Genomic DNA, 27,585 nt, shown 5'->3' with positions numbered 1-27,585 from the left:
CATAGATGTCTATAATTATAGGATTCCATATTTGCTTTTGTGATATCAATCAATATATTCCCACACTGGATGCCAAAATATTTCCAGTCTATCAGACTATGTGATATTTGACATTTTGTTTATTGATCCCAGCTTTTTCAAAGAAAGTGTACAGCATCAGGCAAGTCAGTTACACCTTGAAAACAGACCATCTGGCCCACAAAATCACAGTGATGTTTATCCTTCACACTGGTGCAAATCCCACAAGCCTGTCTGGTTCACTTTATTTTCCTTTTCTCCAACCACCTAATAATTAATTCACAAATGTTACATGGAGGTAGATATTCAGTTAGGATTCTTCCAATGCTCCACACATGTTCCGTGGAAAATCAGCAGAAAACCTTGAGAAATCAAATATTCCCATAACAACATAAATTGCTGAGAAATCTTTTGCAGCACCTGTGGACAGAAAGCAAAGTTAACCTTCCAGGTCCAGTGACCCTTCTTCTTCAGATGTTTCTGATTTCCAGCATCTGCAGTTCTTTTATTTTTGGCTATTTCTGTAATTTCTCCAGAATTTCATACTTTTCACTCATGTTAAGTGAGAATCTCCATAGAAATTCCAAATGATAGAAACTGCTTCACTCATTTTGAACCTAGCATAATACATTTTCACAACCCTCTGGAAAAAAAAGCTTTTCTTGCACTCCACCTGCATCTTTTTTACTTACTTATCTTGCCATGAGAAAAGTCCTGCTGAATCTGCTTGTACCCTTTTCTCCCACCTCAACATATTCTTTTAGTGCAGATTCTAAAATTACAAAATATTTCCGATTGTGGTCTATCATCACATTGCTAATTTTATATTCTATACCTTGTCATAGAACAATATTTCATTAGCTTTTCTAATTAAATTAAAAGTGTTAGACTAAGTGGATAATATCTTGAAGCAGTATCAGTGGTGGCACAGTGCTGTCACTTTCATCTCTGAATCACATTCAAAAATCTAGGCCAACACTCATTGTCGTACTGTGGAGGGATTCACTGCGAGTGGTGTTTTTTTGGATGAGACATTAAGTTGAAGTCATCCATGCTTTCAGGTGGATATAAAAGAACACAAAATGCTGTTTTAAAGTAAAAACAAATGTGTGATAGTTGGCATTCTGGCTATTGCTAATCCTTCAATGAACATCACAAAAATTATTTGTTGGTTGTCATCACTTTGCTGTTCCTGCAATGGACAATTGGCTATTGTGTTTTCTACTTTACAACACTTGAAAAATACTTCATTGATTGTAAAATGCATTGAAATGTCTGGTAGTTGCAAAAGCTAATATATAAATTCAAGGCTTTCTTTAAAACTGAACATCTCATTTATTAACATTCCATCTTCTGCTTTCCTGCTCAGTCCTCTGCCTGATTATCAGGCTTTTTAGCTCCTGAGGGACTCTGGTCCTCGGAATTATTATGCCTCCTATTTGAATATAACCAGCCTACCACCACCGCCCCCCACACATCTTTCAACTGTTTGTCATTGGCTTTCAGCATTGCACTTTATCAAAAGTTTTCTAAAAGTCAATGTATACCACATCCACCATTTACAATATGTCACCTTCTTAAATAACTATCAGAATTTCAGGCACACACTTCCTTTCTGAAAACCATCAGAAATGTCTCTTTCCAAAGAAGAAGTGCAGTATCATACTTCAAACTTTACACAGATTGTGTACATTGATTGGCTACATCTCGGACCATACGGAGAAGCGTTTTTTAGAATTCTGATCAATTGCAGGCAAAAAACGAACAATGATGGTTCACATCTAGAATTTACTGCAACTGTATGACCGAGAATTCACACGTCAGCAAACCAGTGCAAATTTTCCAGAGATCGTATCTATAGTTTACCTGTACAGCAATTAAAGAACTTAAGTAGCAAAGTTATACAATGATTTACTCTATTAAAACATGCATATAAATAAAGTATTGGGAGTAGAATGAACTCTTTGGAGGAGGAAAATAACAACAGTACATTGTAGACATAAACAGGGCAATACAAGGTAGAAAAGCAGACGCCCACCAGTAGCTCAATTCAAAACAATTGAGCCTCGGACACAGCAAGGTAGCACCGGTCACAGCAACCTGCTACAAGCCAGCGCAAGACCTTTCCTGCTCCTCATTGATTGGTACAAGTTTCCCCAATACTCCAATCAGTGATGAGACTCCCCAGGAGGACTCAATCTGATTGAGCATTGCTGCTGCCAATCCATGCTGGCTTTCCGGCAGCAGGTTGAGTTGTGTGTCGGTCCCGCCCTCGTAGCCGAGTGCGGTTGAGTGTTCAATCCACGGCGGATAGCGTTCCGGGCCGAGGTACGGGTTTGGGAGTATGGTTGACGTGTCCGGAATATTCTCTGTAAACAGTGGTAATAAGGCGACTATCTGAGATTTTCAATGCCGAAGGAAGCGCTGGCTATGTACAGGTGACACACGTGTTTGAAAGCCTGACCAACCGTCAAGAAGTGCTGAAATCGACGGTATGTTTTTCTTCGAGTTTGCTACCTGTCAGTGTGAGTTCCTCGGACTAGGCCGCTGGTGGAGCCTGCTGCTAGAGCAACAGCTTTACCGCCGGCCTCCGTCACATGCACGGCTCCTACTCACTTGATCCAGTTTGTTTACAACATTTCGTCTCTATCTTTGGTGAAAAAAGCAGAGTTTATTTATCTGTCGCCTTTAATGCAGCTCATTAGGCCTGTTGTGGTTTTCAGGGGTCAAAGTAGTCTTGTCCCAAGTTGTTCAAAATTCCTCGTAAATATGTTATTAGGAGTAAAACAACGCTATCCAGAAAAACACCCCCGCTCTGCAAAGCTGATAGATGGCACACCCGTTACACTGGTTTATTCTCTGATTTATACTATACGTGGCAACTAAGAATACAATGCCAATGTGATTAGTCATTGACTGTGATCATTTTGTATACGTTAATGGATGTGTAGGAGTAAACAAGACTGTAGCAGTGGCAAAGGGTTCAGAGGACAACGCTTCTTGTGTTTGAAAGCTACGCACAGATTTTGCATGGCCCCTCTAAATTTTTTTTATTTCATGTTATGGATGGAATCTGATATTCAATTTGTACGATTTTTTTGATGTTTGAAGCTGTCACATTCAAATTATAAATCGTAAACAAGGGATAGAAGTTCGTAGAGCTTTTCGTTTTCACTTTTGTGGTAGCTAGTTAGGGATCATCAAACATTTTGAAAAATTCAAAAACCTCATTTTAAACTGTAGAATTACACTGCAAGATTTCATCTTTTAACAAAAAAATTAGCATGTATGATTAGATTGACACTAGCTTATACCTGTATATGCTCAAGTTTACTTTCTTAGCTCATTCTTTTGAGAAGTATATATTTTGAAGTTATTTGAAAGATGCTGTTTGGAACTCGTCTTTTAACTCAGTAGACCGAATAGCCTGCTTCCACACTAGGGATTGTATGATATGGACAGTATGCCACAGTCCTGTGGAGAATTTTTGTCAACTATGACAATTCTTAGAAATAGAACTTTAACTTACTTTCTCTTGACTGTGGAGACTTCAATCTCTTGTTCTGAATACTTTTCTAGTACTTTCATGCTAATCTTCTGCTCCTTTCTTTAGCAATAATTCACCGACAGTATATTGCCTCAGTTGAAGCTATTACAGCAGTAGAACATAGAACAGTACAGTACAGGCCCTTCAGCCTACGATGTTGCGCTGACCTATTATCTTCCTCCTTCAGAAGATTCAAACTGGTATTAAGTCTGACCCAACTTCTCTGTGGTAAATGGTAACGTCTGTGTTTTAATTTGTGTACAGTACAGGTCTAGCTTTTAATAATTTTGGCTGGCGTTGTGATCTGCAAACCATATAAGGTCTAAACTGCAATCAAAAACCTCTCCAGGAAATACCCAAATAAACTGAGGCTTGAGAGCCTTTCTAAGTTATAGCCATTTCCATGATAACATAGTTGCTCTGGGCTATCCTCAAACAGGCATTTAAGCTAATTTCTCACTTAGAATTTCTCTAGTTAACTAAGTCTGCCTGCTGTTTTATAGCTGATATTTCTTCCATCCTGACTCCCGACAAACACACACTTGGGCAACCTTCTGACCTGCCGTTTTATTTTTGGTATACTATTTTGACACTGCCAAACTTCAACGTTTGAATTGCATTACCTTCTCAAATATCATGTTAGAGAATAGCATGCAAGTATTTTCTAATTTATGCTCACAGGATAAGTGTTGCCGGTAAGACCAGCATTATTGGCCATTCCGTACTGCCTTTGAGAAGGTAGTGCCCAGCTGCATTGAACCAATTCAGCTGCTGTGATGTAGGTCCTCTCTTGGTGCTATTGATGAAGCGTTATTTTGCTCCAGTGACCACAAAAGCATGGTTATATATTTCCAAGTCAGCTTGATGGTAAACTCTGAGGGAATGGTGATTCCCGTTTCTTTGCTGTCCGTGCCAGTGGTGCTGATGAAGGAGCTATGGTGCTTTGTTACAGTTTATCTTGGTCACAGTGCTCTGCGCTGGTTATGGAGGTCATGGATGTTTAAGGTGGGGATGCTAGTCAAGCATGCTGCTTTACCTTGGATTGTATACAGGGTGTGGTGTTGTTGGAAGCGAACTTGAAACGAGTGGAAGTATTCCATAACACTTTTGACTTTTGTCATGTCGATGATGGATGTTTTGAAACTATGAAGGTCCGAGAGAACCCACATTGGACGGGTTGGCTAAAGCTGATTAAGAATCGGATGGTGATAGTGTAAAAGTAATGCATGCACCTCACTATGTTTGCATGATTTAGGAAATCTGTTGCATTTTTCTCATAACAAGCTTTGCCAGTTTCAGCAGTGAATAGCAAAATAAAAGTGAGAGGTATTTCCTTGTGAGGACTCTCTTTTTGTACATTGAAAATATACAAATATCATGAATATTTTATGCTGATTTGCTTTTTTTCTGCTTCTACTTTGTGTTTTGCTTTCCCTTTTTAGAGAAGAAATTTCAACATTGTTTTTGGGGAGCAAGAACTTAATTGCTTTCTAATTTATTATAACCTTTAACATTGGGCCTAGTGCTTCACGGAAGGATGATCAGCTAAAAAATGATGCCAAGCCGAAGAAGATACTATGTGGAGTAAAAATAAAATTGAGGATGTTAGAGAAACCCAGCAGATCATGCAGTGGAAGTGGAGACAGAAATAGAGTTAATGTTTTTGGTCGAAAGATGACTTTGAAACTGAATGTTAGGAGACTTACTGAAAGCCTTGTGTCAGAGGAAGGTGTTAAGGAATCTTTTAAAGGAGGAAAGTGAAATGGAGAGATGTCAGGAGAAATTCCAGACTTTTAAGGCCTAAGACTCGCCAAGCACACAATTGTTTTTTAAAAAACACTGAAGAATTTGCATGTCTAGTTCAAAATTTTGTTAAGTATTCAACTGCTTTCATTAAACAACTAACCAGGGAGACTGTGCTTTGTGTTCACTGAGAATGGACTTCTCTCTTGACTGTTTTTACTTCCAATTGCCTTCAGCATCAAAATCCTGAAATTTGTAGAAAAGTCAAAGTTGTCATGAAACATTTGATCATCTGAACAGAACCATTGCATTCATTGGATCATCCGAAATGGCACTCAAGTTTGTTGCAGCCTGATGTCAGGAGATAACAACCTCAGAAAGCAGCTTACCAATGGCTGAGATAATCTCTATCAAAGTTTAACCCACAGTTTTTGTGGATAAACCATGCTCAGGCAATTTTCAATGTTGTTGAATCAATGCCACAATGATTGCCGTACCAGAAAAATTTAGCTTGTAGACAGCTACTTTTGGTACTCAATTCTTGAGCACAGCAGCTAAAATCATGTTAGAGCCATTGCATTTGCTAGGTTCGGATAATTAACCGTATCTTAATGAGTCTTGGCACCTGTGATAGTACGAACTCAAGGTCGAATTAGATCAGCCACTTTGCATTTTGGGTTGAAGACCCATGCAAATACTTCAGCCTTGTCTCTTGCATTTGTGTGCAGGTCTCCTCCATGCTAGAAGATGGGATGCTCATGGAGCTACCTCCTCACCTTCGTTGCCTGATTGAGCACGATCCCTTTCAACTGGATGTGGTAGGGCTTATTGAGCTTTTCTCTAATGCTTAGATTGCAGCCTACTACATTTGAAGCTTAGCATGCCAGTACCTCAAATTTCAATAGATTTGTGTCTAATTTTAAGGTGTGCCTAGTGTTGCTGTTAATGCAGGCATCTTTACTTCCCGTCCAATTGCAGCTGATTTCTCTAGATATGTGAAGTCGATTTTTAATTTTCCCTTGGAAAATCAATATTTTTCCTTCCCCACTAGTATTTAAATAAGTAAATGAAGAAACTTTTTCACGGAGAATGCCTGCAACTGACAGTTGCAAATTGTAGACAATCACATATGTAAGATCCATAAATTCTTTCCTGATTGTCTGTCTTAATTTGCCTGACTACTCTGAGAGGAGATATAATCAAATACTAACACCGATATTATAGCTTCCATAGTTTTGAAGACAGCAGCATCTTGTATTTATATAGCGACCTCAAAATAATTCAGTATGCTGAGGCATTATGAAACAAAATATGACTCCCTGCCTTGTTACATAGAAGAACATTTGACCAGAAGCTTGGTTGAAGAGATTGATTCTAAGGCTCATCTTCAAGAATCCAAGAATGGTGGTTTGGGACTATAGGTAGTTAATGCAGGAAGAGATACAGAAGTCCTTGGTGACTCTGAGAGTCTTATTAAATAGAACAAATGGCATCATGACTATGAAGTGTCAGACAGCTGTGCAGTCGTGGAGAGGTGTTCAAACTGCAGGATGATTTAAAAAGTCTTAAATTGTTTCACAGGAGCTTCATCTCAAATCTTGACACTGAACAACATTGATCTCAGGACAAATGAGAGAGATTTTAAAGAGTGCCTAAAAGGAGGAGAGAGAAGATGATCAGTGAGCTGTAAGGAATTCTAGTGCTCAGGGTCTAGGTTACCATTGTTGCAGTGGTTTTAAAATGAGGATGCTAAAGGGAACAGAATTGGCAGAGTTCATATCTTGGATCACAAAGTGAAATAAAAATATATGGAGAGCTTTCAAAAACAAGGATGAGAATTTTTAAAATCAAGATGATGCTGATCTGGAAGTCATGTGCTCAGAAATGAAAGGTGAATGGGGCACATCTTTGGTGTTTTTGAATAAGCAGAGGTTTGGAGGGTGAAAAAGTGACAGCTAACTAGAATGTTTCTAGTGGATAAAGGTATAGTTGAGGGTATTCCAGCTAATTTAGTAGTTGGGCAGTGTTATAGAGATGGAAGTGGATAGTTTATAATGCTTGAGATTGTGGCCACAATCTCATGCCTGGTGCAAAGACTTTCATCACAGTTATAAATATTCTAATTTAGACTTAGGTTGTTGGCAGAAAGAAGGACACAGGTGGTTAGGAAATGAAGGATTTTAATGGGGACTGAGGATTAAGGCTTAGATCTTCGCAATATGTATTCAGGGGATGGGGTGTCTGCTGCTGATCGGGTATTCATCTTGAACAAGCATGGCCTGTGTAAGGTAGATGGGTAGATCCACATTGCTAAGTTTTCACCCTTCAGTGCAGGATGTCCATCGAGCAGGTGAGCCAATGTATATTTTGTGCACAAAATGGGACCTGGTGTGTAAATGTTCTGTTGTCTGCTTTTCCATTTCCCCTCAAAAACTTTGTCTCGTCGGCTGTTTTTTTTTCCCCTGGTTTTCCGTTTAAAATATTTTAATTTTTCAATTCTGTGCTTTAGAAAAACACTCAAGCCTTGACAACATGCAATGAATTTATGCTGCACCTTCTGATTTTCGTTCACTTTTTTATGGCTTTTTATCATGAAATTGCCAATATTCTATACAGTGTTTCAGTGAGGATTGTGTATCGGTTTAGTGTTGCCTTCTTGCTTCTGTATTCCATATCTTTTAAGTGAGAGGATTCTGTTTTTTATTTGACCTTACCTAAGACTACCACCTGCACGTTAGCTCCTCAATTTTAAATTGTGCCAGTTGAAACAATGCTTTTCTCTAATTTTGAAATGTAGTATTTCACATTTTCTTTTTGCATTTGCAACTTATCTTTCTGCCATGCTAACCTGTCTTTGTCCTCTTTCTTCAATTTTCATGTTGCAGTAACTAAATTGTTATTGTACCGTTGCGCCAACCACTTTAAGTTTTGCTAAAATGTTTGTGCATTCAATGCATTTCTTATTGAGGAATGATTCAGAACAAAATAGATAAACTGTATTGACTACTGATTCTTCCAGTGATTCATCCAGTTTTATAGGATGTTTTGTCATTTAAAATGTAGAGTACTTGTGCTAACAAACCAAAATTCTTTGTTGCATTCTGGTATTTTGGGGATTCAGCTCCACAGCTGTTTGTTTTTCTGTAAAATCAGCAGCAGTGATGATACGTGTATGCATAAGTATCACACGAACATAGTGGCATTCAGGGCATGTATGTTTTACTCGAGTTTGCTGCATAAGTATTCCTTTACCATGTATAATTTTCTTGTTTTGGAGCTGGGGATGCACTCAAAAATAATGGTATGGGAGATGTTTTGGCCGGAGGTAACTGTACTATTATGTAACAGGAATGGGAATCCATGTTATCTAGCAGCATCTGTGGAGGAAGGTTCTGGATTTTGAGTAGTAAAAGATGGTCCAGATTTGGCAGCACTGACTGATACTGAAATTTGACAGTACATGGGTAGCCTTTTACTGAAGTTGACAGTGTTAGAAGGGGAGCCTAGAGTTTGGCTGACTTGGGTGTGACATTTGTCACTGTGGTTGATGCTGGTCCAAAACACAACTTGTGTACCTTTTTTGTGTTTTGCATTTCTTGACTCTGATCATTGGAATCTCACTAGTTTCAAACACATGGAAATATGTTCAGACTTTTTATCTAAACTGCAAAATGTGGAAAGAAATTTTGTAGATCTGTGTTTTAGGAGTAGAAGCACAGTTGTTTCAAGAGCCTAATGATCCTGTTTGACTCTATTTTTCTCAGATAATGCATATGTAACTAATAATAAAATGTGGGAAATTTGACTACCTCAACCTTTTCCATGGACTTCCTTCTCAAGTTGTCTGCTGGCTCAAGGAGGGGAATGTTACTGTCAGCCAGCATGTCCTTTTATCACACCAACATATCTTTTTACACAAGAATTTCAGAAATAAATCAGGTCAGAAGTCGTTCGTTTACATCTGTCATTGTGATTTTAATTTTCACAAACTGAGGTGTCAGATGTTCAGAATTTTCCCTATTTTAGTGGAAAGTCACTGCCTTACTCTGAAGGAGTCACATGGCCATTGTCTGCAGAATGGAAAGAAAATTTATTGGCCTGCACTCAGGATTATGCTGTATTCTCAAAAACACTGCCAAACATTAATGAATGTTTATTTATCAACTGTACCTTGCATAAATGTTATGTAACAACAAGTTGTATTTAGACGTCATGAATTAGCTTTCATCCTTTGAAGATCATAACACCTCAAACTTATTTCTGCTCGGTTCTTCTGTGACCTGTTCCTTATTCAAGTATCCACTAAATTAAAGACACTGAAATAAATAAACAGATAACTAAATCACTAAATGTGACATCCAACATAGCACTCATCTTTCCAATCCTTTTTCAAGCTCCACAGGGACCAAAGTATTTCACTTACATATAACATTGTGAAAGTGGAGGAACAATTCACATTTTGGCCATCAAAAGCTGAAGATCCTGGAAGTGCTGAACAGCAAAAACAGAAATAAGACAACACAGATACAAAATTACAAGTTCAAATGAGAAACATTATTCCGGTTCTAGTCAACAATTTCTGTGAGAATCAATTTACATTTGATATAATCAGGAAATGTTGAATATTAACTCACATGTATAAGGTAAATATATCTAAGCGTCAGTTGGTGCCTAGGATAGAAAAGCTGCAAGTACTTTGTTACAGCAATGCTATTTGCAATAGAAAGCAAACATTCCAAAGGCCACACCAAGAAACTTCACTTGAGGAAAAGCGCAAAAATAAAAAATGCTCTTTTAAAAGGGAAATCAGCAGAGCAAAAAGGGGTCATGACATTGATTTGTTAAATAGGGTTAAGGAGAATCCAAGTGATTCTACAAATGCAGTAAGGACAAAAGGATAACTGTGGACAGAATAGGGCCCTTTGTAAATCAGCAAGGCTGCCTACGTGTGGAACTGCAAGAGATGGAGAAGATACCAAATGAGTACTTTGCATCAGTGTCTATTGTGGAGAAGGATGTGGAAGCTAGAGAGCTGGGGGAAATAAATAGTGACATCTTGAACAATGTCCATATTACAGAGGAGGTGGTGCTGGACTTGGTACTGGACAGGGCAGAGCAGTATTCATGATCTATATGTACTTCGGTAAGGTGTTGAGAAGGTTCCTCATGGTACACTGGTTACAAGGCTAGACCACACAGATTAGGGGGAGAACTAGCTATTTGGTTATAGAACTGGCTGGAAGGTAGAAAACAGAGGGTGGGTTGCTAATCAGCCTGGAGGCCTGCAGCCAGCGGTGTACCACGAGGATCACTTGAGTTTACTGCTTTTTGTAATATATAAATGATTTGGATGTGAGCAGAAGAGGTATGGTTCGTAAGTTTGGAGGTGTAGTGGACAAAGAAGAAGGTTACTTCGGAATACAGGGGACTGATTGGCTTTGGAGTGGCAGATCAAGTTTAATTTAGGTAAATGTGAGGTGCTGCGTATTGGAAAAGCAGATCAGGGCAGGAGTTCAACACTTAATGGTAAGGTCCTGGGGAGTGTTGCTGAGCAAAGCGGCCTTGGAGTGCTTGAAAATGGAGTTGCAGGTAGACATGATAGTGAAGAAGGCATTTGGTATGCTTGCCTTTATTTGCCAGTGAGCATAGGAGTTGGGAGGTCATGTTAGGCCACTGTTTGAATACTGCATGCAGTTCTGATCTCCCTAGTGTAGGAAAGATATTGTGAAACTTGAAAAGGTTCAGAAAAGATTTATGAGGATGTTGCCAGGATTTGAGCTATCGGGAGAGGCTAAATGGACTGGAGCTGTTCCGTCTGAGTTGGAGGCAGGGGTATCCTTTTATAGAGGTTTATAAAATCACGAAGGGCATGGATTGGGTGAATAGACAAGGTCTTTGTCCTGGGGTGGAAGAATCCGAAATTAGAGGGCATAAGTTTAAGGTGATGGGGAAAACACTTAAATGGGACCTAAGGGTGGTGCCTGTATGGAATGAGGTATCAGAATAAGTGGTGGAGGCTAGTACAATTGCAACATTTTAAAAGGCATATGAATGGGTATATGAATCGGAAGGGTTTCAAGGGATATAGGCCGAATGCTGGCACATGGGTTTAGATAGGTTTAAGATTTCCGGTCGACATAGATGAGTTGGACAAAAAGTCTGTTTTGGTGCTGTATACCTCTGACTTTATGACTAGTGAAATAGATGACATAAAATGGAAGAAGAAAATCACTTTAATGGTAATATGCTTGATCACACTTTGAGGTCCAAGCTGAAGGAGTGGAAGATGTGGGATGCTGAGCTGACCAGAGTGGGGGATGTATTGGATGGCAGAAGACTGGACTGGATGACACTGGCGTAGGCAGCGGAGAAGGTGTCAGTCATCATCTAGTTTGTGACCCGAGCTACTGAGGGATAAGTTTCTTAGTGCCAGTGCCACATGTGAGATTGAAATGACTTGGATGTGCAGTGGATCTCTGATGAACTGACCTTTGTCCGAATCTTGACATTGGCCCTGCATTGCACCTCCTATAACACAGCACCCCACAATCTGAGCCTTCTAGGTAGTCCTTTTGAATGGCATGGAGGTGTTTCTTGAAAGGACTCCACTTTCCACCTTTACCCAATGCTTGGATGTGCCTGGTCATGACTTTTTTTCCCCTGTGATGGTGGAGAACCCCCATCGGAGAGCCTGGGGATTGGGATGGAGCTTGATTTTTGCAGTGGCCCTGTGAAATGATAGTTTGATCTGCCACCAAGTGAAATAAGAATGTAGCTTTTGTGGCCTAGAGAAAACAGTCTTTCACATCCATGTAGAAGGTTTCCATTTGCAGCCCCTTTTTTAGTTTTTTTTTGAAGGGGCTGTTCTTAACCTTTGTTTGCTGTCCAGTCCCATGCTCATGATCTGTGGGCACTTGGTGTAGGAGGAGTGGAGAAGTCTGAGGGCCTTTTTGTGGGTCTGCTCCTAGGCCTGGCCAAGGTGGCCATCAACAGGCCCAAGCAGTGGGCTGTGGAGTGGCTCAGCATTTTTGCCTAGCCGCCCCTGTTTTCACAGTTAGTTCCCTGCACATGTGTTCCTAGAGAGGGAGCATACATGGCTCACCGGTGTGGTCAAGGCCTTTCGAGGTTGATGGGCACTGCATGGGGTAGATCATTGACCTATATGACATACTTAAGTCATTTTCAGTTTCATTCTTTAAGTTTATATTTGACTATTACATTTGTGTTTGATTTCAGTACAGTGCCTCAGCAGGGCCTATTTCACTGTTATTGTTTTGGATGTTGTGAAAGGATTGAGAGAGCGTCAGTTTGCATTTTAACCCCTTGTTGTCCCTGTCCAAGGAGTGTTTAGGAATGGTGTTGAAGGAGCGTAATTTTCAGTTTACTTCTAGTTCAGTGAGTAGAGTGTGCTTTACTCGGTGTTTACTTGTATGCTGTCCCTGCCCTAGGAGTGTTTGACGGGTTGGTGTCGAGGCAACTTTGCTTTCCATTTACCTCTTGTTAAAGAGAGTACAGGTATTTGACATTTAGGTGAGATAATGAATGTGATTGTATTCAGTCAGCAGGAAAGGAAAAGGATTTTCCTCAGTCAAAAATAAAATGTGTGTGTTTATATCAAATCGTGTCTGTTAACCCCTTGTCAAGTCACATTTGTTGACACTGTCATACCTCACTGGAGTAGCAATGCTGGGAATCAAGTCCTGCCATACCCAGAGTCCATCACAGAAGTTAAAGATTGTTTCTAAGTATGTAACGTTCCCCAATTTGCTTGTCTTTTTTAGTTCTCGATTAATAGAAAACATGGACCAAGTTACTCCACATACTATTCATAAAAAGAATGACCCGCTAGGTAAAATTCCCCTGCGTACACATGCAGAGAGACAAAAAACGTTTTTGGCGGGGGGGTGAAAAAACTATGAAAATAGTTCGAAGGCCTTAATCCATGGGGTACATTGAGATGACCATTTTACTTGCCAACACTTGTTCAGTCTGTTTTCTCCTGGTTCTTGCTCAGTTTGCAGGCGACCAGTACATTAACTGCAAAATTTCTTAATTACTATTTAAAAGCCACGGCCTGTAGCAAATGGTGAAAGAAAATAAACTGGCTTTTTTCAGGCTTTAGGTATTTTTCTTGAAGAGAAAGACACACTATCTCCCCTTCTCCCTTTCTGGAAGTCTGAAAACTTTGCCAGTATCATTCTCTCCAATAAGCTATTCAGTTATCCAGGAGTTAATCAAATAGTTATTGTCAGGCTGATGGCCCTTGTTATCTACAACTGGTCACCATTCCACAAGCCAGTCAACTACTTGTTGCCTGCTGGTTCTCACTGAAGTCACCTCTTGATGCTGGCACATCTATAAACAGCCACCTGACTGTATAGACAAAGCAAAAGTGTCAACATGACTTAGAGTTTCAGTAACTTGCTCTTAAAAAGTTCTTTCTGCAGTTCTTGGTTTTCAAGCAGTCTTTTTCCCATTTCATTCCACATTCGAAAATATAGAAAAAATCGAGTTTTTACAGCCCATTAAGAATGTCTTAATAAATAACTGTTATATAACTTGAGTTTGGTGAAAAATTTACTATCTCCATTTGGTAGCTTCAGTTGACACTGGAAGAACTGTTTGAATGCACCACAGCATAGGAGCAGACCCTTCGGCCCACCAAGCCTTGCTGATTCCTGATCCTTTTTTAAACCTGCTGCTTTGTTGCATGGTTTCTATCCTTCTGTTTACTTCCTGTTCGTGTCAGTCAAGAAACGCCTTAAACATTGCTTTTGTTTATGCTTCCACCACTACCTCTGGTGGTGTGCTCCAGGCGCCCACCATCCTCTGTGTGATAATTTTTCCCTGCACTTTTACACCTTCCCTGCACCTTGAACCTGCACTCAGTTATAGTTGACCTTTCCACCATGGGGGAAAAAGCCTATCCATGCCTTTCATAATTTTGTAGACCTCTGGCAGGTTGCCCCAGTGTCTTCATCTTTCCAGCGAAAACGATCTGAGTTTATTCAACCTTTCTTCACAACCAAAACCCTTTGGATCAGGCAGCATCCTGGTACATCTGCTTTGCACCCGCTCTGAAGCATTCACATCCAGGAGTCAAACAATGGTCAGTACAAGATATTTCAATTTCTGAGAGGTAAAATGTTGGTTCAGGAAGTAAATTACAACTCAAATTTGCTTTGAATAGACTAACAAATAATATATCATAGAATCATACCGTATCTGTATTGCCAAAGTTATACTAAATCTTCACGAGCCCCACTTTCAGCATGAACTCTATTGCCTTGAATGTTTTGACATTTCACGTTCTCATCCAAGTACTTTTTAAATGTTGAGGTTGCCAGCCTCAACTGCCCGCCCACACAGTGTATTCTAGAGCCTTGGTGGAAAATAAATTTTTCAAATCCACTCTAAACCTCTGTCTTTGACACTTCAACAAATGAGAAGTTCTATTTACCCTGTCCATGGTACTCATAATCTTACATGCCTCCATCAGGTCCCCATTCACCCTTCTGCACTACAAAGAAAGCACCCTGACCTTACGCAGCCTCTCTTCATAATTAAAGTACTCCATCCCAGGCAACGTCCTGGTGTCACTCCTCTGTAACCCTCCAGTGCAAACAAGTCCTTGCTATACGGAGAGAGCAGAACATAGTGCTGCAGCTATGGCCGAACCAAAGTCCTGTTCAACTCCTAAATAACCTCCCTGCTGTTATAATTCACGTATTGATTGATGAAGGCAAGTCATAAGAGTTATATGGCAAGGAAACAGATCCTTCAGTACAGCTGGTGCACGCTGACCATGTTCCCAAAACTGACCTAGTCCTTTTTGCCTGCATTTGGCCATGTCCCTCCAAATCTTTCCTATTCACATACTTATTGACATGTCTTCTAAATGTTATATCTGTACCTGTATCCACTACTTCCTCTGGCAGTTCACTCCACACATGAACCATTCATTTTTTTTAAGAAAAAGGTTGCCCCTCTTGTCTTTTTCTCCTTTTGCCTTTAAAATATGCCCCCTAGTTTTGAACTCCTGCATGCTGGGGAAAAAAACCACTGCTATTCACCTCATCTATCTACCTCATAATTTCATAAACCTTGATAAGGTCACTGTATGCTGCCTTAATTACCCTGTTGACCTGGCTCGCCACCTTCAGGGATTATTGGACAGATGCCCCAAGGTACCTCTGTTCCTGTAAGCTTCTTACTGTCCTGTAATTTGTTGATTACTTCCTTGTCTTGTTATTTCTTCTAAAGTGCACCACCTCATGCTTGGCAGAGTTAAATTCCATTTGCCTTTTATGTCCATCTATTTTCATCCTCCTGTAACCTAAGACTTTTTTCCTCACTCTCAGCCATCTGACCGGTATTCATGCCATCTCTATTATTTATAATGAACAATAAGGGACCCAGCACCGATCCCTGCGGTATCCCACAAGATACTGTCTCCAGTCACATGCGGAAGTGCAGGTGTTAGACTGGGGTGGACAAGGTCAGAAATCTCACAGCACCATGTTATTGTCCAACAGGTTTATCTGAAAATGCAAGCTTTCTGAGCCTTCCTCCTCCTCCTCCAGGGTGTTAGTGAGAGAGGTAGTATCAGACACAGAATTTAGAAGTAAAAGATCAAAGGGTCACATCACTGAGGATGTACTGAACAAATCTAAGATGCTGTTAAAGCTTTAATCATTGAGAAGGTTTTAATTGATTAATATGTATGTGTAAACGCCTGAAATCCTTTCAAGTCGCTGTCCTGTGAGAACTACAGGTTTCGTCAGTGTAAAAAAAGAAGTGACATTTGTATGTGTGTATTCAACACATCAGTCTCCAGTTCCAACATGCTGTAGTGTTTAAAAAAAAACGTTATGACCTCCTGAGAAGACAGACACGGGATACATTCGATAGGGTACCCTTTGTCATCCGGTACTTTGCAGGAGCAGAGAAACTGCACCACACCCTTCACAGCCTTCAACACATTATTGATGATAATGAGCACCTTGCCAAGATCCTCTCCACACCTCCACTTCTTGCCTTTAAACAACCGCCAGACCTTAAACAGATTGTTGTTTGTAGCAAAATACCCGGTCTTTGGAACAACATTGACCACAACACTATACGACCCTTTCATGGCAACGTCTGCAAGACATGTCAGGTCTTTGACGTGGACACCACTGTCACATAGGGGAACAGTGCCCACCGTGTGCATGGCAGATATTCATATGTCACGGCCAATGTAGTCTATCTCATATGCTGCAGTCAAGGATGCCCCGAGGCATGGTGTATTGGCGAAACCATGTGGATGGTTTCATGGTGTCCATTCATCCAATCCCAGACAGGGATGCTACCTCAGAGTGAGGGATCACTTCAGCAGTCAAGGACATTTGGCCAAGTTCGGTAACCATGAGGACGGCCTCAACTAAGATCTTGGGTTCATGTGACACAACAAGTGAGGCCACCACATATTACACTCTCATGCACCCTCTCTCACTCTTGCTCCCCCCATGCTCCTCTCTTCTCCCCACTTCTCCCACTCTTCTCTGCCACCCCCCCCCCATCTGCCTGCCTGTCCCCCTTCTGTCCGTTTTCCCCCCCACACCACCACACGCGTTCTCGCACTTGCTGTCTTTTCTCCCACCCCACTCTGGTGTGTGCAGGCTTTTACCCCCTTGCACTCTTCCCCTCTTTGCACATGAATCTACAGGGTGAATTTGTATTCGCATACACATTTTATTTTGTTCAAAAAACGCACAATTTATCGATTTATAAATTCCTCCTTTAGAAATAAGACCGTCTGACTCCAAACCAAAGCACAAACAGATTCTAAACAAGGCCTCACACCTAACATAGGCACCTAGAGTGTCATCTCTTTTTTACACCGTTGAAACCTGTAGCTCTCTCAGGACAGCGACTTGAAAGGAATTCAGGGGTTTACATATACATATTAGTCAATTAAAACCTTCTCATTGATTAAAGATTTAACAGCATCTTAGATTTGTTTAGTACATCCTCATCAGTGGTGTGACCCTTTGATCTTTTACTTCTAAATTCTGTGTCTGAAGCTACTGTCTCACTAACACCCTAGAGGAGGAGGAGGAAGGCTCAGAAAGCTTGCGTTTTCAAAAAAAACGTGTTGGACTGTAACCTGGTATTGTGTGATTTCTGACCTTGTCCAGTTATAGAAGCAACCATCTACCACCATTCTCTATCTCCTGCCACAAAGCCAATTTAGCTCTAACTTTGCAGGTTACCCTGGATCCCATGTACTCTTACTTTCTTTACCAGCTTCCATATGGGACCTTGTCAAAGGCTATGCTAGCATCCATATAAACTACATTACTGCACTGTCCTAATCTCCTCGCATGGTCACCTTTTGGAAATCTTCAACCAGATTTGTCAGGCATGACTTCCTTCTGGCAGAGCCAAGCTGATTACCTCTGATCTAAATCACCCTTCACTAAATACTCGGTGTCAAAGTTTTTCATCTGTACCACTCTTCTAGTAAATTGGAACCACATCAGCTATCCTCCAGACCTTTGACACCTCTCTTCTGGTCAGAGAGGAATTAAAAAATTTACATCGTTATCTCTGTAAATTTCCTTTCTTGTCTCCTATAATAGCCTGAGATACAGCTCATCCGGACTTGGGTATTTATCTACTTTTAAACCTGCCTAACCCATCAGTACTCTCTCTATCCATCTGCTTAAGAATCTCTCAATCTATCTTCTTGAATTCTGTACCTACGTCGTCCTTGTCCCAGTTGAAGACAGTGAAGTATTTGGTTAACTTTCTACGACTGTCCCGTGGCTCTGCACACAGATTTTCTGTTTGGTGCCTATTGGACCCTACTTTTTCACTAGCTATTCTCGTTCCCCTTGATATACTTGGAAAATATCTTGGCATTATTCCTAATCTTGCCTGCCAGTGTTTGGTCATCCCCTGTCCTTGCTCTTGTAATTGCTTTCTTAATTGCCCTCCCGCCCCACTTGCTGTGCCCCACAAGGACCTCTGTTCATTTACTCCCTTTGTAACGGTTAAGCATGCCTCTTTTCCTTTCTATCCAGTTCTGAATATTCCTAAACTTTCAGGGTGGTCTGGGCTTGTTCCTCCTACAGCTTACTCTAAAGGAACATGTTAGGTAGGTGCTCTTCCCAAGTTTGTTTTGGAATACCTTCCACTGTTCTGCTGTAGATTTGTCCAGAAATAGCTGTTCCCAGTCTATTTAGACCAGATCCTGACTCTTTTTTAAAATTAAATCTGCCTCTTTCACTTCCCCCTTTCCACACTACTCCCCGAAAAGAGAATCCATTTTTGTAGACTGTCTTTGTCTTTGTCTTTCTCCTTTTTTTCATAACAGACGTAGAATTATAGTGTTGTGGTTTCTTTCATTAAAGTGCTTCCCCTTTGCCACCTCAAATACTTGTCCAGCTTCATTCTCCAGTATTAAGCCTCCCACTGTGCCATGCCTTGCAGGACCTCCTACGTGTTGGTGTGAAAAGCTGACCTGAATATCTTCAATAAATCTGAGCCCTCTCAACATTTATACCAGGATGTTCCTAATTAATGATGGGGAAATTGTAATTATGTAATTAATTACCTTGTTATTTTTGCACAACTTCGTGAATTGTCTACATATATGCACTTGAATTGCCTGCTGACTGTTTCAGGGTCTATAATACACATTTAACAACGTGACTACCTCCTTTTCATTCCTAAACCCGAACCACAAAGTCTTGATTGACAACCCTTTTAAGGTCTTGTCCGTCCTTACTGCAATAATTCTTTCTTTTAATTAATAATGTGGCACCGCCTCCCTTTAAACCCTTTCCTGTCCTACTTCAAAGTCCTATACCTCAGAATATTTAGTTGCCAGTCCTGTTCATCCCGCAACTACATCTCTGGCGACATCAATTCTGCATTTCAATCCACACCCGTAACCGCATGTATAGGTGACATATGATTTTGATTTTATTACTTGATTGATACTTAAGGTATGGAATATGGACTAGATCGAGCACAGATTGATGGATTTAAATCTCCCTTATCATTTGTACTCTGTGCAAAAACTGGCAGCATTTAGTTGAGCTGTAAACAAGTGAGAGAAGTGGGATAACGAGCACATTGGATCTATTCCGGAGTAGTTGAAATTTTGGCACAGGAAAGGGAAGGCTGAGAGATGGTGACTTGATAGAGGTCTTTAAACTTATAAAGTTCAGTCCGTTAGATGCAGAAGAAATTAGGGGCCATAATATATGATAATCATTAATGATCCATTTAAGAAATTCAGGATAAGTGAGTGGTTTGAATGTGGAATTTGCTCCTATGTGGAATGGTTGAGATGAGTGGTAAAGATACATTTTTGTAAAAGCCTGAAAATTGAGGCAGAAAGGACACTTAGGATGTGTTTCGACTGAGATGAAATTGGAAAGTATTTATATGGAGCAGAAGCACTGGCACAGACCTGATGGATCAAGTGGCCTGTTTCTGTGTTGTAAAATTCTCTCCAATAATCACAAAGCAGATAGTGAAGCATATTAAGAGCAAAGTAAAAGGAGCTTTCTTGTGTAGCCAGCAATGATATCTCTTCTGGGATTCATGTTGCGACTTAATGTGGTGATAAGTATTGTGATGTTAACATCCTTTACCTTGATAACTTCAATATTAATTCAAACCTGTACAAGACACACATTAATACATTATAGATTAGAAGCCTGCATTACGTACGTAAGCAATAGCATCAGAACTAATTTTAATGGTATTTAATTGTATATCCTCGTTGCATTTCTCTTCAACCTATTCCATTGATGTTCTAGGCACCTACCGAATCTCTGCTGCTCTGAGTTGCAATGATACCATGCTTTTCTTTTTGTTGAATTGTTAAATTGATTAAAGTGATTTTCATCCAATGGACTTTCATGATGTTGTAAAGTACTGTTAACAGTCCTCAAACTGTTCTTATTTGTGATCAGGTTTTGTGAAAATACGATGAAGATTTTTTTGTCATGGTAGCTAACAACTAATTATTTTCGGGCCATTGAATGATATCACAAGATTCATTTGAGAAATACTAAATGTTTTATTGTCAGAGAATAATGGTCACCTTTTTAAAAAATGGGTAGCACAATGCAATATGGTTTGTAATTTGTACTGTAAGCTTGGCTGTCTTGCTGTATTAGAAACTTATGGCTTTCAGCCCCAAATTAGACAAAATCTTGTGATATGATTTAAAATTTAAAATTTCTGTGGACTTGAGTTTGAAGAATTGTGAAGACATCAGGATGCCTTTTGAAAGATTAGTGAAAATACATATTGGAACTTTTTCTGAACATGCTATTCCTTGTAAGTCACATGATTCCAGGTAATTACTGATCTCGGTTGCTTGACCTGAGTTCAAGGAAAAGCACTTGACTCCTTTTACAACTGGGTTTTTGGGATCTGTTTGAACAGTGCCTTGCAGAATTAGAGATGGTTTTGGATTTTCAATTGGTAGGAAACTTATTTCGGAATAGTCAGTACAGCTTATTGCATTCTGTTTCTTAGGTACCTTTGTGGTGAATTCAGAATGAAACTTGAGTGACAGGAAGACTTCTCGATATTGCATTTCCTGAGCAAGCTGTGTTTGCCCAAGTACCAGAGACAACTACCTGTGTTTAGTGACACCAGTCTCCTCCTCTTGTAAGAATGTCAGATACAGGAGCTATCTGAACACCTCGAGCCTGCCCATTTTGTCTTGAAGATCTAGAACTTAATAGCTAAAAGTGTTTCCACCCCCCTGCCTCAAGAAAGTGAATCTGTGTAGAGAGAAGTAAGTTGTTCCCTTTTATTGAGTGTGTATATTTTGGGTTTACAGGAGTAAATATGTGTAGAACAAACTAAGAATCTTCACTAGTTTTGTATCCTCATTTGAGTAAATTTTGTTTTAAAATAGATTGGTTTCATGTTTGTTAAAGAAACTTGGTTGATAGATCTCTTTTATTTTAAGTCTAATACAGAAAAAGCATATGACTGCCTGTGTTGGGAACCAAGATAAACAAACTAAGTTTATTGTGACTTATGAAGTGGTGGAAATAGAGAAAGATGGTGAATTCACCCGAAGGTTGCAGGAACAGCAACTCATATTCCGCTTGGGAACCCTGCAGCCCAATGGTATCAATGTGGACTTCACAAGCTTAAAAATCTCCCCCTCCCCGTACTACATCCCAAAATCAGCCCACCTCGTCCCCGCCTCCCCAACCTGTTCTTCCTCTCACCTATCCCCTCCTCCCACCTCAAGCCGCACCTCCATTTCCCACCTACTAACCTCATCCTGCCTCCTTGACCTGTCTGTCCTCCCCGGACTGACCTATCCCCTCCCCAGCTATCTGCTCCTCCCCACCTATCTTCTTCTCCACCCCCCCCCCCCCCCAACCTACTCCCTCCCACCACCTATCTTCGGTCCACCTCTCTTTTCCCCCCCCACTATTTATTTCAGAACCCTCTCCCCATCCCCCTCTCTGATGAAGGGTCTAGGCCCGAAACATCAGCTTTTGTGCTCCTAAGATGCTGCTTGGCCTGCTGTGTTAACCCAGCTTCACACTTTGTTATCTTGGATTCTCCAGCATCTGCGGTTCCCATTATCTCTGGTGAGCTCATCCTATCTTGGTTATAACATTTTAGTTGTCGACTGTGCTGTTCTGGGCATGTTTCAGGTAAGGAAGGGAATTTCAAGGGGTGATTATTAGATTTTTGTTGTTAAGGTGGCCATAGTGTAACAATACTAAGATGCCAAGTAACACAGCACACATCAGCCCAAGCCTGTATGTTATCCAGATCTGATTGCATTACTATCTGAGGAACGCTGATTGTCATTTACAACGTGTCCTGCACCAATCATCAGTGAACGCCCTCAGTTCTGATCTTTATGGAGGAAAGGCCATTAGAATTAATAAAATTGACTCGTATTTTTGCAGGTACTAACTTCTGGTTGAGTTTTTAAATAGAAGCTCTGTTTCAACTGTTCATGTGGATTTGAAAAGTCATTTACAGTTTCAAGGTGGCTAGGATGTGTCCTGAATGTGTGAAACAATCTGTACGAATCTCGCAAAGGTGCTGATAACTTTTTTGAGGAATCATGTACACTTTGCAATCAAATAGGCCAGATAGCTGAGTGAATCACTTATACATTGATTCAGCCAACACTAGCCTCTTCTACAGCCGGTGTATTTGCTAACTCCTGCTCACCCTCGTGGATATTGTCAAATTGCAGAAGGCCTTTACTGTAGTTTTTTGACGGGTTATTCTTGGCATTGCACACTTCCCTCTTCCATTTAACTGCTTAACCGCATAGTTTAGAATTTAATTCCCGAACGCATCACCTTACCATTGCTTTTGCATTGCAATTTGGCTTAATGTCAATGTGCTTTGTTCTTTCTTCAACTGCCTCTAGCACTTCTCTCTCTTGTTCATGTTGAATATTTGTCTAGAATGTTAATATCAGAGTAACTTGTCATTGACCAGGTTGTAGTATCAAATAGGATAAATACGATCTTGTTAATAATTAGGAGTCTCACTGTTTTGAGAGAGAATTTTGAGTTCTTAAAATTTTTGTGAAAGACAGAACATGCCAGTTTTTGCACGCAACTCTAATAAAGTTGTAAAATTTTTAAAAAGCTTGATAAATTCAGTAGATCTAGTAGAATCTGTGGAGAGAATAACAGAATTAATGTTTGAGTCTAAAGTCTCTTTGAAGCTAATGGTGGGCTGAAAAATTGTGGTTGTTGTGCTTTTGACAAAGAAGACCAAATGATGGGGCTACCCAGATCAATAGACAAATGGTGTGCTAATGGTGCAAAAAGAGATTTGAGAAGTAAAATGGGTTTAAATGGTAGATTTGAATAGGAGAAGATAAGTAAAATCTACTGCGAGAAAAAGCAAAGAAGTGAGAACTCAAGAGTGGATAGTTTTCATGTTCTGAAGGTGTTGAACTTCATGTGGAGTCCTGAAAGCTGTAAAATGCCGAAGTAGGAAATGGGGTGCAGTTCTTACAGTTAATGTTTAGCTTCATTAGAAAACTGCAGAAGGTTTAAAGTGAAAATGTTGGCATGGGAGTTCATTGAAATAGCAGTCACCTGGAAGGTCAAGGTCATTCTTGTGGTCAAAGTGGAGCATACCAAAGTGATCACCCAATCTGTTGTGTTTTATAGATGTAATGGAGCAGACATTGTGAGCAGGAAATAAAGTAGACTAGATCAAAAGAAGTAAACCACAGCTTCATCTGGAAGGTGTGTTTGTGACCTTGCACAGTGAAGACAGAGAAGATTAGTGTGATATCTTCTGTAACTCCATGTGGCGGAGGGGTGTTGGTATTTAGCGAGGGCATCCTGCTGAGGTGATGTTGGATGATCTTTTGAATGTCGAAACTGGTGGGGTGAAAGGTTATAACATGGTGAGGGCAGAAGTGCAAGAAATGGGTCGGCCACAGCTGAGAGCCCTGTCCATCACAGAGGGATGGGAGTCAGGAGCCATCCCAGTTGGGGGGGAAGAAAAGAATGTGTTGAAGGCCTCCCTGTGGAAGGTGGCCTCATCAGAACAGACGCGATGGAGAACCTGTGAGTGTGGAACAGAGTCCTTGCAGGAAGCAGGGTGCTTGACAACATTTTACTGTCATCAGTGTCATTATTTCTGCATTTCTTCTGCTTCTTCCAGCAATGCTGTGTCACTAGAGTCCAGATTTCCAGCTTCTCAGTCAGAGCTCATTGTTGCCCTCTTCTTATATGTTCTCAAATCTACTACTGTTATTTAAAATAACCAAAATCAGAATATTCTTTATTGCCACATGAGTGCTTACTTATCATCGCTCATGTTAATGTCCATTTCATCATTGAGTTCCTTCTATATATGAATTTGAGGATGTCTCGTGATATTGATACCAAAATATAAGTTTGTCCAGCTTGCAAAGGGCTTTTTGAAACTAATTAACAAATTCAACATCATCTTCATGTTTTCTTTTGTGGGATTTTTTTTTGCTTGACCTATTCCCAGTGTAGTCATTATTTTGCCTGCATAATGACTGTACTTCAGATAATTGACCATGAAGCCATTGAGACATGCTGAGGTACTGTCTTGATGCTAACTCGTCTCTTTCCATGATTATAGGCTTCTTAAGGTTGTCTATGATACATCTAAGATAGTGAAGGTGGAAATTGTTCCACCTTTCTTCCTGTCAAATGTATATTGTTTAGTTCTCACCAATGTAGCGAAGTGCACAGACTTGCTAGACTCATAACTTGATGGTCTCAGATTTCTGCCGATATTGCACACTCTTGCTCATTTAGGACCAATGTCTGCAGCCTTTGCAGTTCTTGGCTGGTCTTTGATACTTTGCAAAAGCATACCAACAGCAATGCACACCCAAAACCAAAGAGTTTTACTAGCAACAGATTAAAACCTGAGTGTAGATATTGAAGTCATGTGACTCAGAATCTAGCAAGGGTTCCTATTCTTCCTGAGTTAAAGTTCAGGCTTGTCCAAACGATTGAAGGAAGGTTGTTACACACAACTCTTGAAAATTGTTGATTTCGCAATATAATGTTTGCAGATAGGAAATTGGTTCACCTTGTAGTGGAGCAGGATTTTGAAGAGACATGGATTTGAGGCTGAAGTGTTGCTTGCAGTTCTGATGTTAAAAGCAGATTTTCCTTGATCACTTGAATGTAAAAATCAAACTTTCCAAAGGCCAGAGAGCCAGGGTGGGAATGTCCATTTAGGAGTCTGTTTCATCTCAAAACTTACTTGCTACTTTTCTGGTCAATGGGGCTATTGATACCTCTAAATATTTTGAGGTTTGATTGGTTTCTCTTTTGTTCCCAATCCCTGTTGGGGAGGTTGCCAGGTCCGCTTCATCAACTATAATGGTGAGAAAAAGCTGAGCAGTTTCCCTTTTTTGCCATGTCAGGCATTTGGCATCCTTTGGCTTAAAGTTGTAAACTTTGTCCCAGAGCATGCAAATGCCGTCATCATACTAGTTCAGGCATATTCATGTTTGAAACGGTATTACCCAATACCTTCTGTCCAGTGATCTGGCCACTGGGTTGCAGCCTCCTGGACACCCATAGTCCCTTTTCAGATATCTTTGTAGTGAAAGTATGATGACAATAGGCTTTGGCAACTTGGACAGTGATCTTTTGGAGGCTGATGGTTTGGGAGGGCCTTCGAAAAGGCAAGAAGACAGAAAACATTCTCATGTGGCCAGCCAGGGGACATAGAGAATCATGGGATCGCAGTCGAGTCATGCAGCATGTGAACAGACACTTCAGTATTGTCCTGTCAAGTCTGCACTGACCCTCCAAAAGAGCATCCCACCCTGACCCAAACCTGCTCCCCCCTGCCCCGGAACAATCCCTGCAACCCTGCATTTAGCATTACTAATCCACCTAGCTTGCACATCTTTGGATGGTGTGAGGAATTGGGACAATCTGGCAGAAACCTACACAGACATAGGGAGAATGTCCAAACTCCACACAGTTAGAGAGACATACAGCCTGGAAATGAGCCCTTCAGTCCAACTCATCCTTGCCGACCAGATATCCTAAATTAATCCAGACCCATTTGGCCCATATTCCTCTAAACCCTTCCTCGCCATGTCCTCATCCAGATGACTTTTAAATGTTGTAGTTGTACCAGTGTCCTCAGGGCAGCCTGTTCCAGACACGCACCATTCTCTTGCACAAAAGTTGCCTCTTAGGTCCTTTTAAATTATTTTCCCCCATCTTGAACACATGCCTTCTAATTCTGGGCTCCCTACTTTGTTCTTTGTTCTCAATATAGTGTAGGAACAGGCCATTCAGCCCTCAAAAGCCTGCACTGACACATTTTGCTTTTCCATACTAAAAATGCCTTCTGTGCAAGATCCGTATCCATCACTTCCCTTCCTATTGATGTATTTATCCAGGTACTTCTTGAATGCTGAATACTACCTCTGGCAGTGCGTTCAGGCGCTAACCAACTTTTGTGTGAAAAACGTGCCTATTTGGGGAAAAAAAACCTTGGCTTTTCACCCGATCCATGCCCCTCATGATTTTAGAAAACAGCTGACACTTCTGGGAAAATAGCCCCAGCTTATTCCTCTCCCTATAGCTGAAACCCTCCAACCCCGACAATATCGTTTTTAGTTTCTCTGTACTCTTTCAACTTGAACAACACCTTGCCCATTAGCAGGGAGACCAGAATTGAACACAGTATTCCAAAAGTGACCGAACCAATGCCCTATAGCCGCAACATGATCTCCCAACTCGTCTACTCGATGCACTGACTAATAAAGGCAAGCATACGAAATGTCGTCTTCACTATCCTGTCTAACTGCAACTCAAGAAACTATAAACCTGCACTCCAAGGTCTTTGTGCAGCAGTCCTACCACTAAGTGTATATGCCCTACCCTGATATTGCCTTACCAAAATGCAGCACTTCACATTGATCTAAATTAAATTCCATCTGTCACTCCTTGGCACATTGGATCAAAGTCCTCTTGTATCCTTAGATAACCTCCTTTGCTGTCCACTACACCACCAATTTTAGTCTCAACTGTAAATTTACTAACCACACCTCCTACGTTCATATCCAAACCACTTAGATAATGACAAAAACAGTGGACACAGCACCGATCCTTGTGGCACATCCCTAGTCACAGGCCTCCAGTTGGAAATGCAACCCTAAACCACCACACTCTGTCTCCTTCTTTAGAGCTAGTTATATATTCAAGTGGCTTGTTCTCCCTGTAGCCCATGTGATCTCGACTGTCACCCAAGGCTGGAATTGAATCTGGGTCACTGTGCTGTGAGGCAGCAGTATGAATCACTGAGCTGCCCATAGAAATCAGATGTCATTTGGCCCTGCACCTTCAACACACGGTTGGCCACCAGGATGCAAACTATTGTCTTAAAAGACAGAAGGTTGCATCATTTTAAAAAAATCACTTCATATGTGTTCAAAGCATCATGTATGAAGATTTTAAGGGGTCGACATAAGAACAGGTTGCAGGTTGTTTGGGTTAGGGCAGATGGAAACCTACCTACAGAGGTCAAGCTTGCATTTGCAGGTAACAATATTGTGTGTTACAGTTTAGGCTCCAAAAGATTCTTCAGATTATTAAAGCAGATTTCTTGTCCATCTGATGGACATGTAGTTGTTAATTAAGCAACATTTATGCCATAATAAGATGGTGTTTGAGCACATACTCATGATGTGATGGAGTGGTGGAATTTAAGTTTGCGTTTCTGACTCATCTGAGATGTTAAGG

The 27,585-nt window shown here is 40.6% G+C and overlaps 1 protein-coding gene across 7 annotated transcripts in view; it reads left to right on the top strand.

Annotated features, from left to right (window-relative positions):
- The first annotated feature begins 2,286 nt into the window (after positions 1-2,286).
- Positions 2,287-27,585, top strand: part of mapkap1 (MAPK associated protein 1) — a 271,311-nt gene continuing 246,012 nt past the window's right edge. For 4 of the 7 annotated variants that reach the window (XR_009442769.1, XM_048558770.2, XM_048558769.2 and 1 more), the window contains exons 1-2: positions 2,287-2,510; positions 6,037-6,126. Coding sequence is in view for 3 of the 7 variants with exons in the window: in XM_048558770.2 (XP_048414727.1) it covers positions 6,046-6,126 (81 nt within the window). In the remaining 4 variants the exon portion in view is untranslated. Of the gene's footprint in view, positions 2,511-6,036; positions 6,127-20,851; positions 21,117-27,585 lie in introns of all 7 variants that reach the window. The other 3 variants (XM_059638269.1, XM_048558771.2, XM_048558775.2) reach the window with 2 other exon arrangements.

Source organism: Stegostoma tigrinum, chromosome 29, assembly GCF_030684315.1.
Source record: "Stegostoma tigrinum isolate sSteTig4 chromosome 29, sSteTig4.hap1, whole genome shotgun sequence".
Classification (NCBI taxonomy): Eukaryota; Metazoa; Chordata; class Chondrichthyes; order Orectolobiformes; family Stegostomatidae; genus Stegostoma; species Stegostoma tigrinum.
The sequence above is the reverse complement of the archived record's forward strand: the minus strand, read 5'-3'. Positions and strand labels throughout refer to the sequence as shown.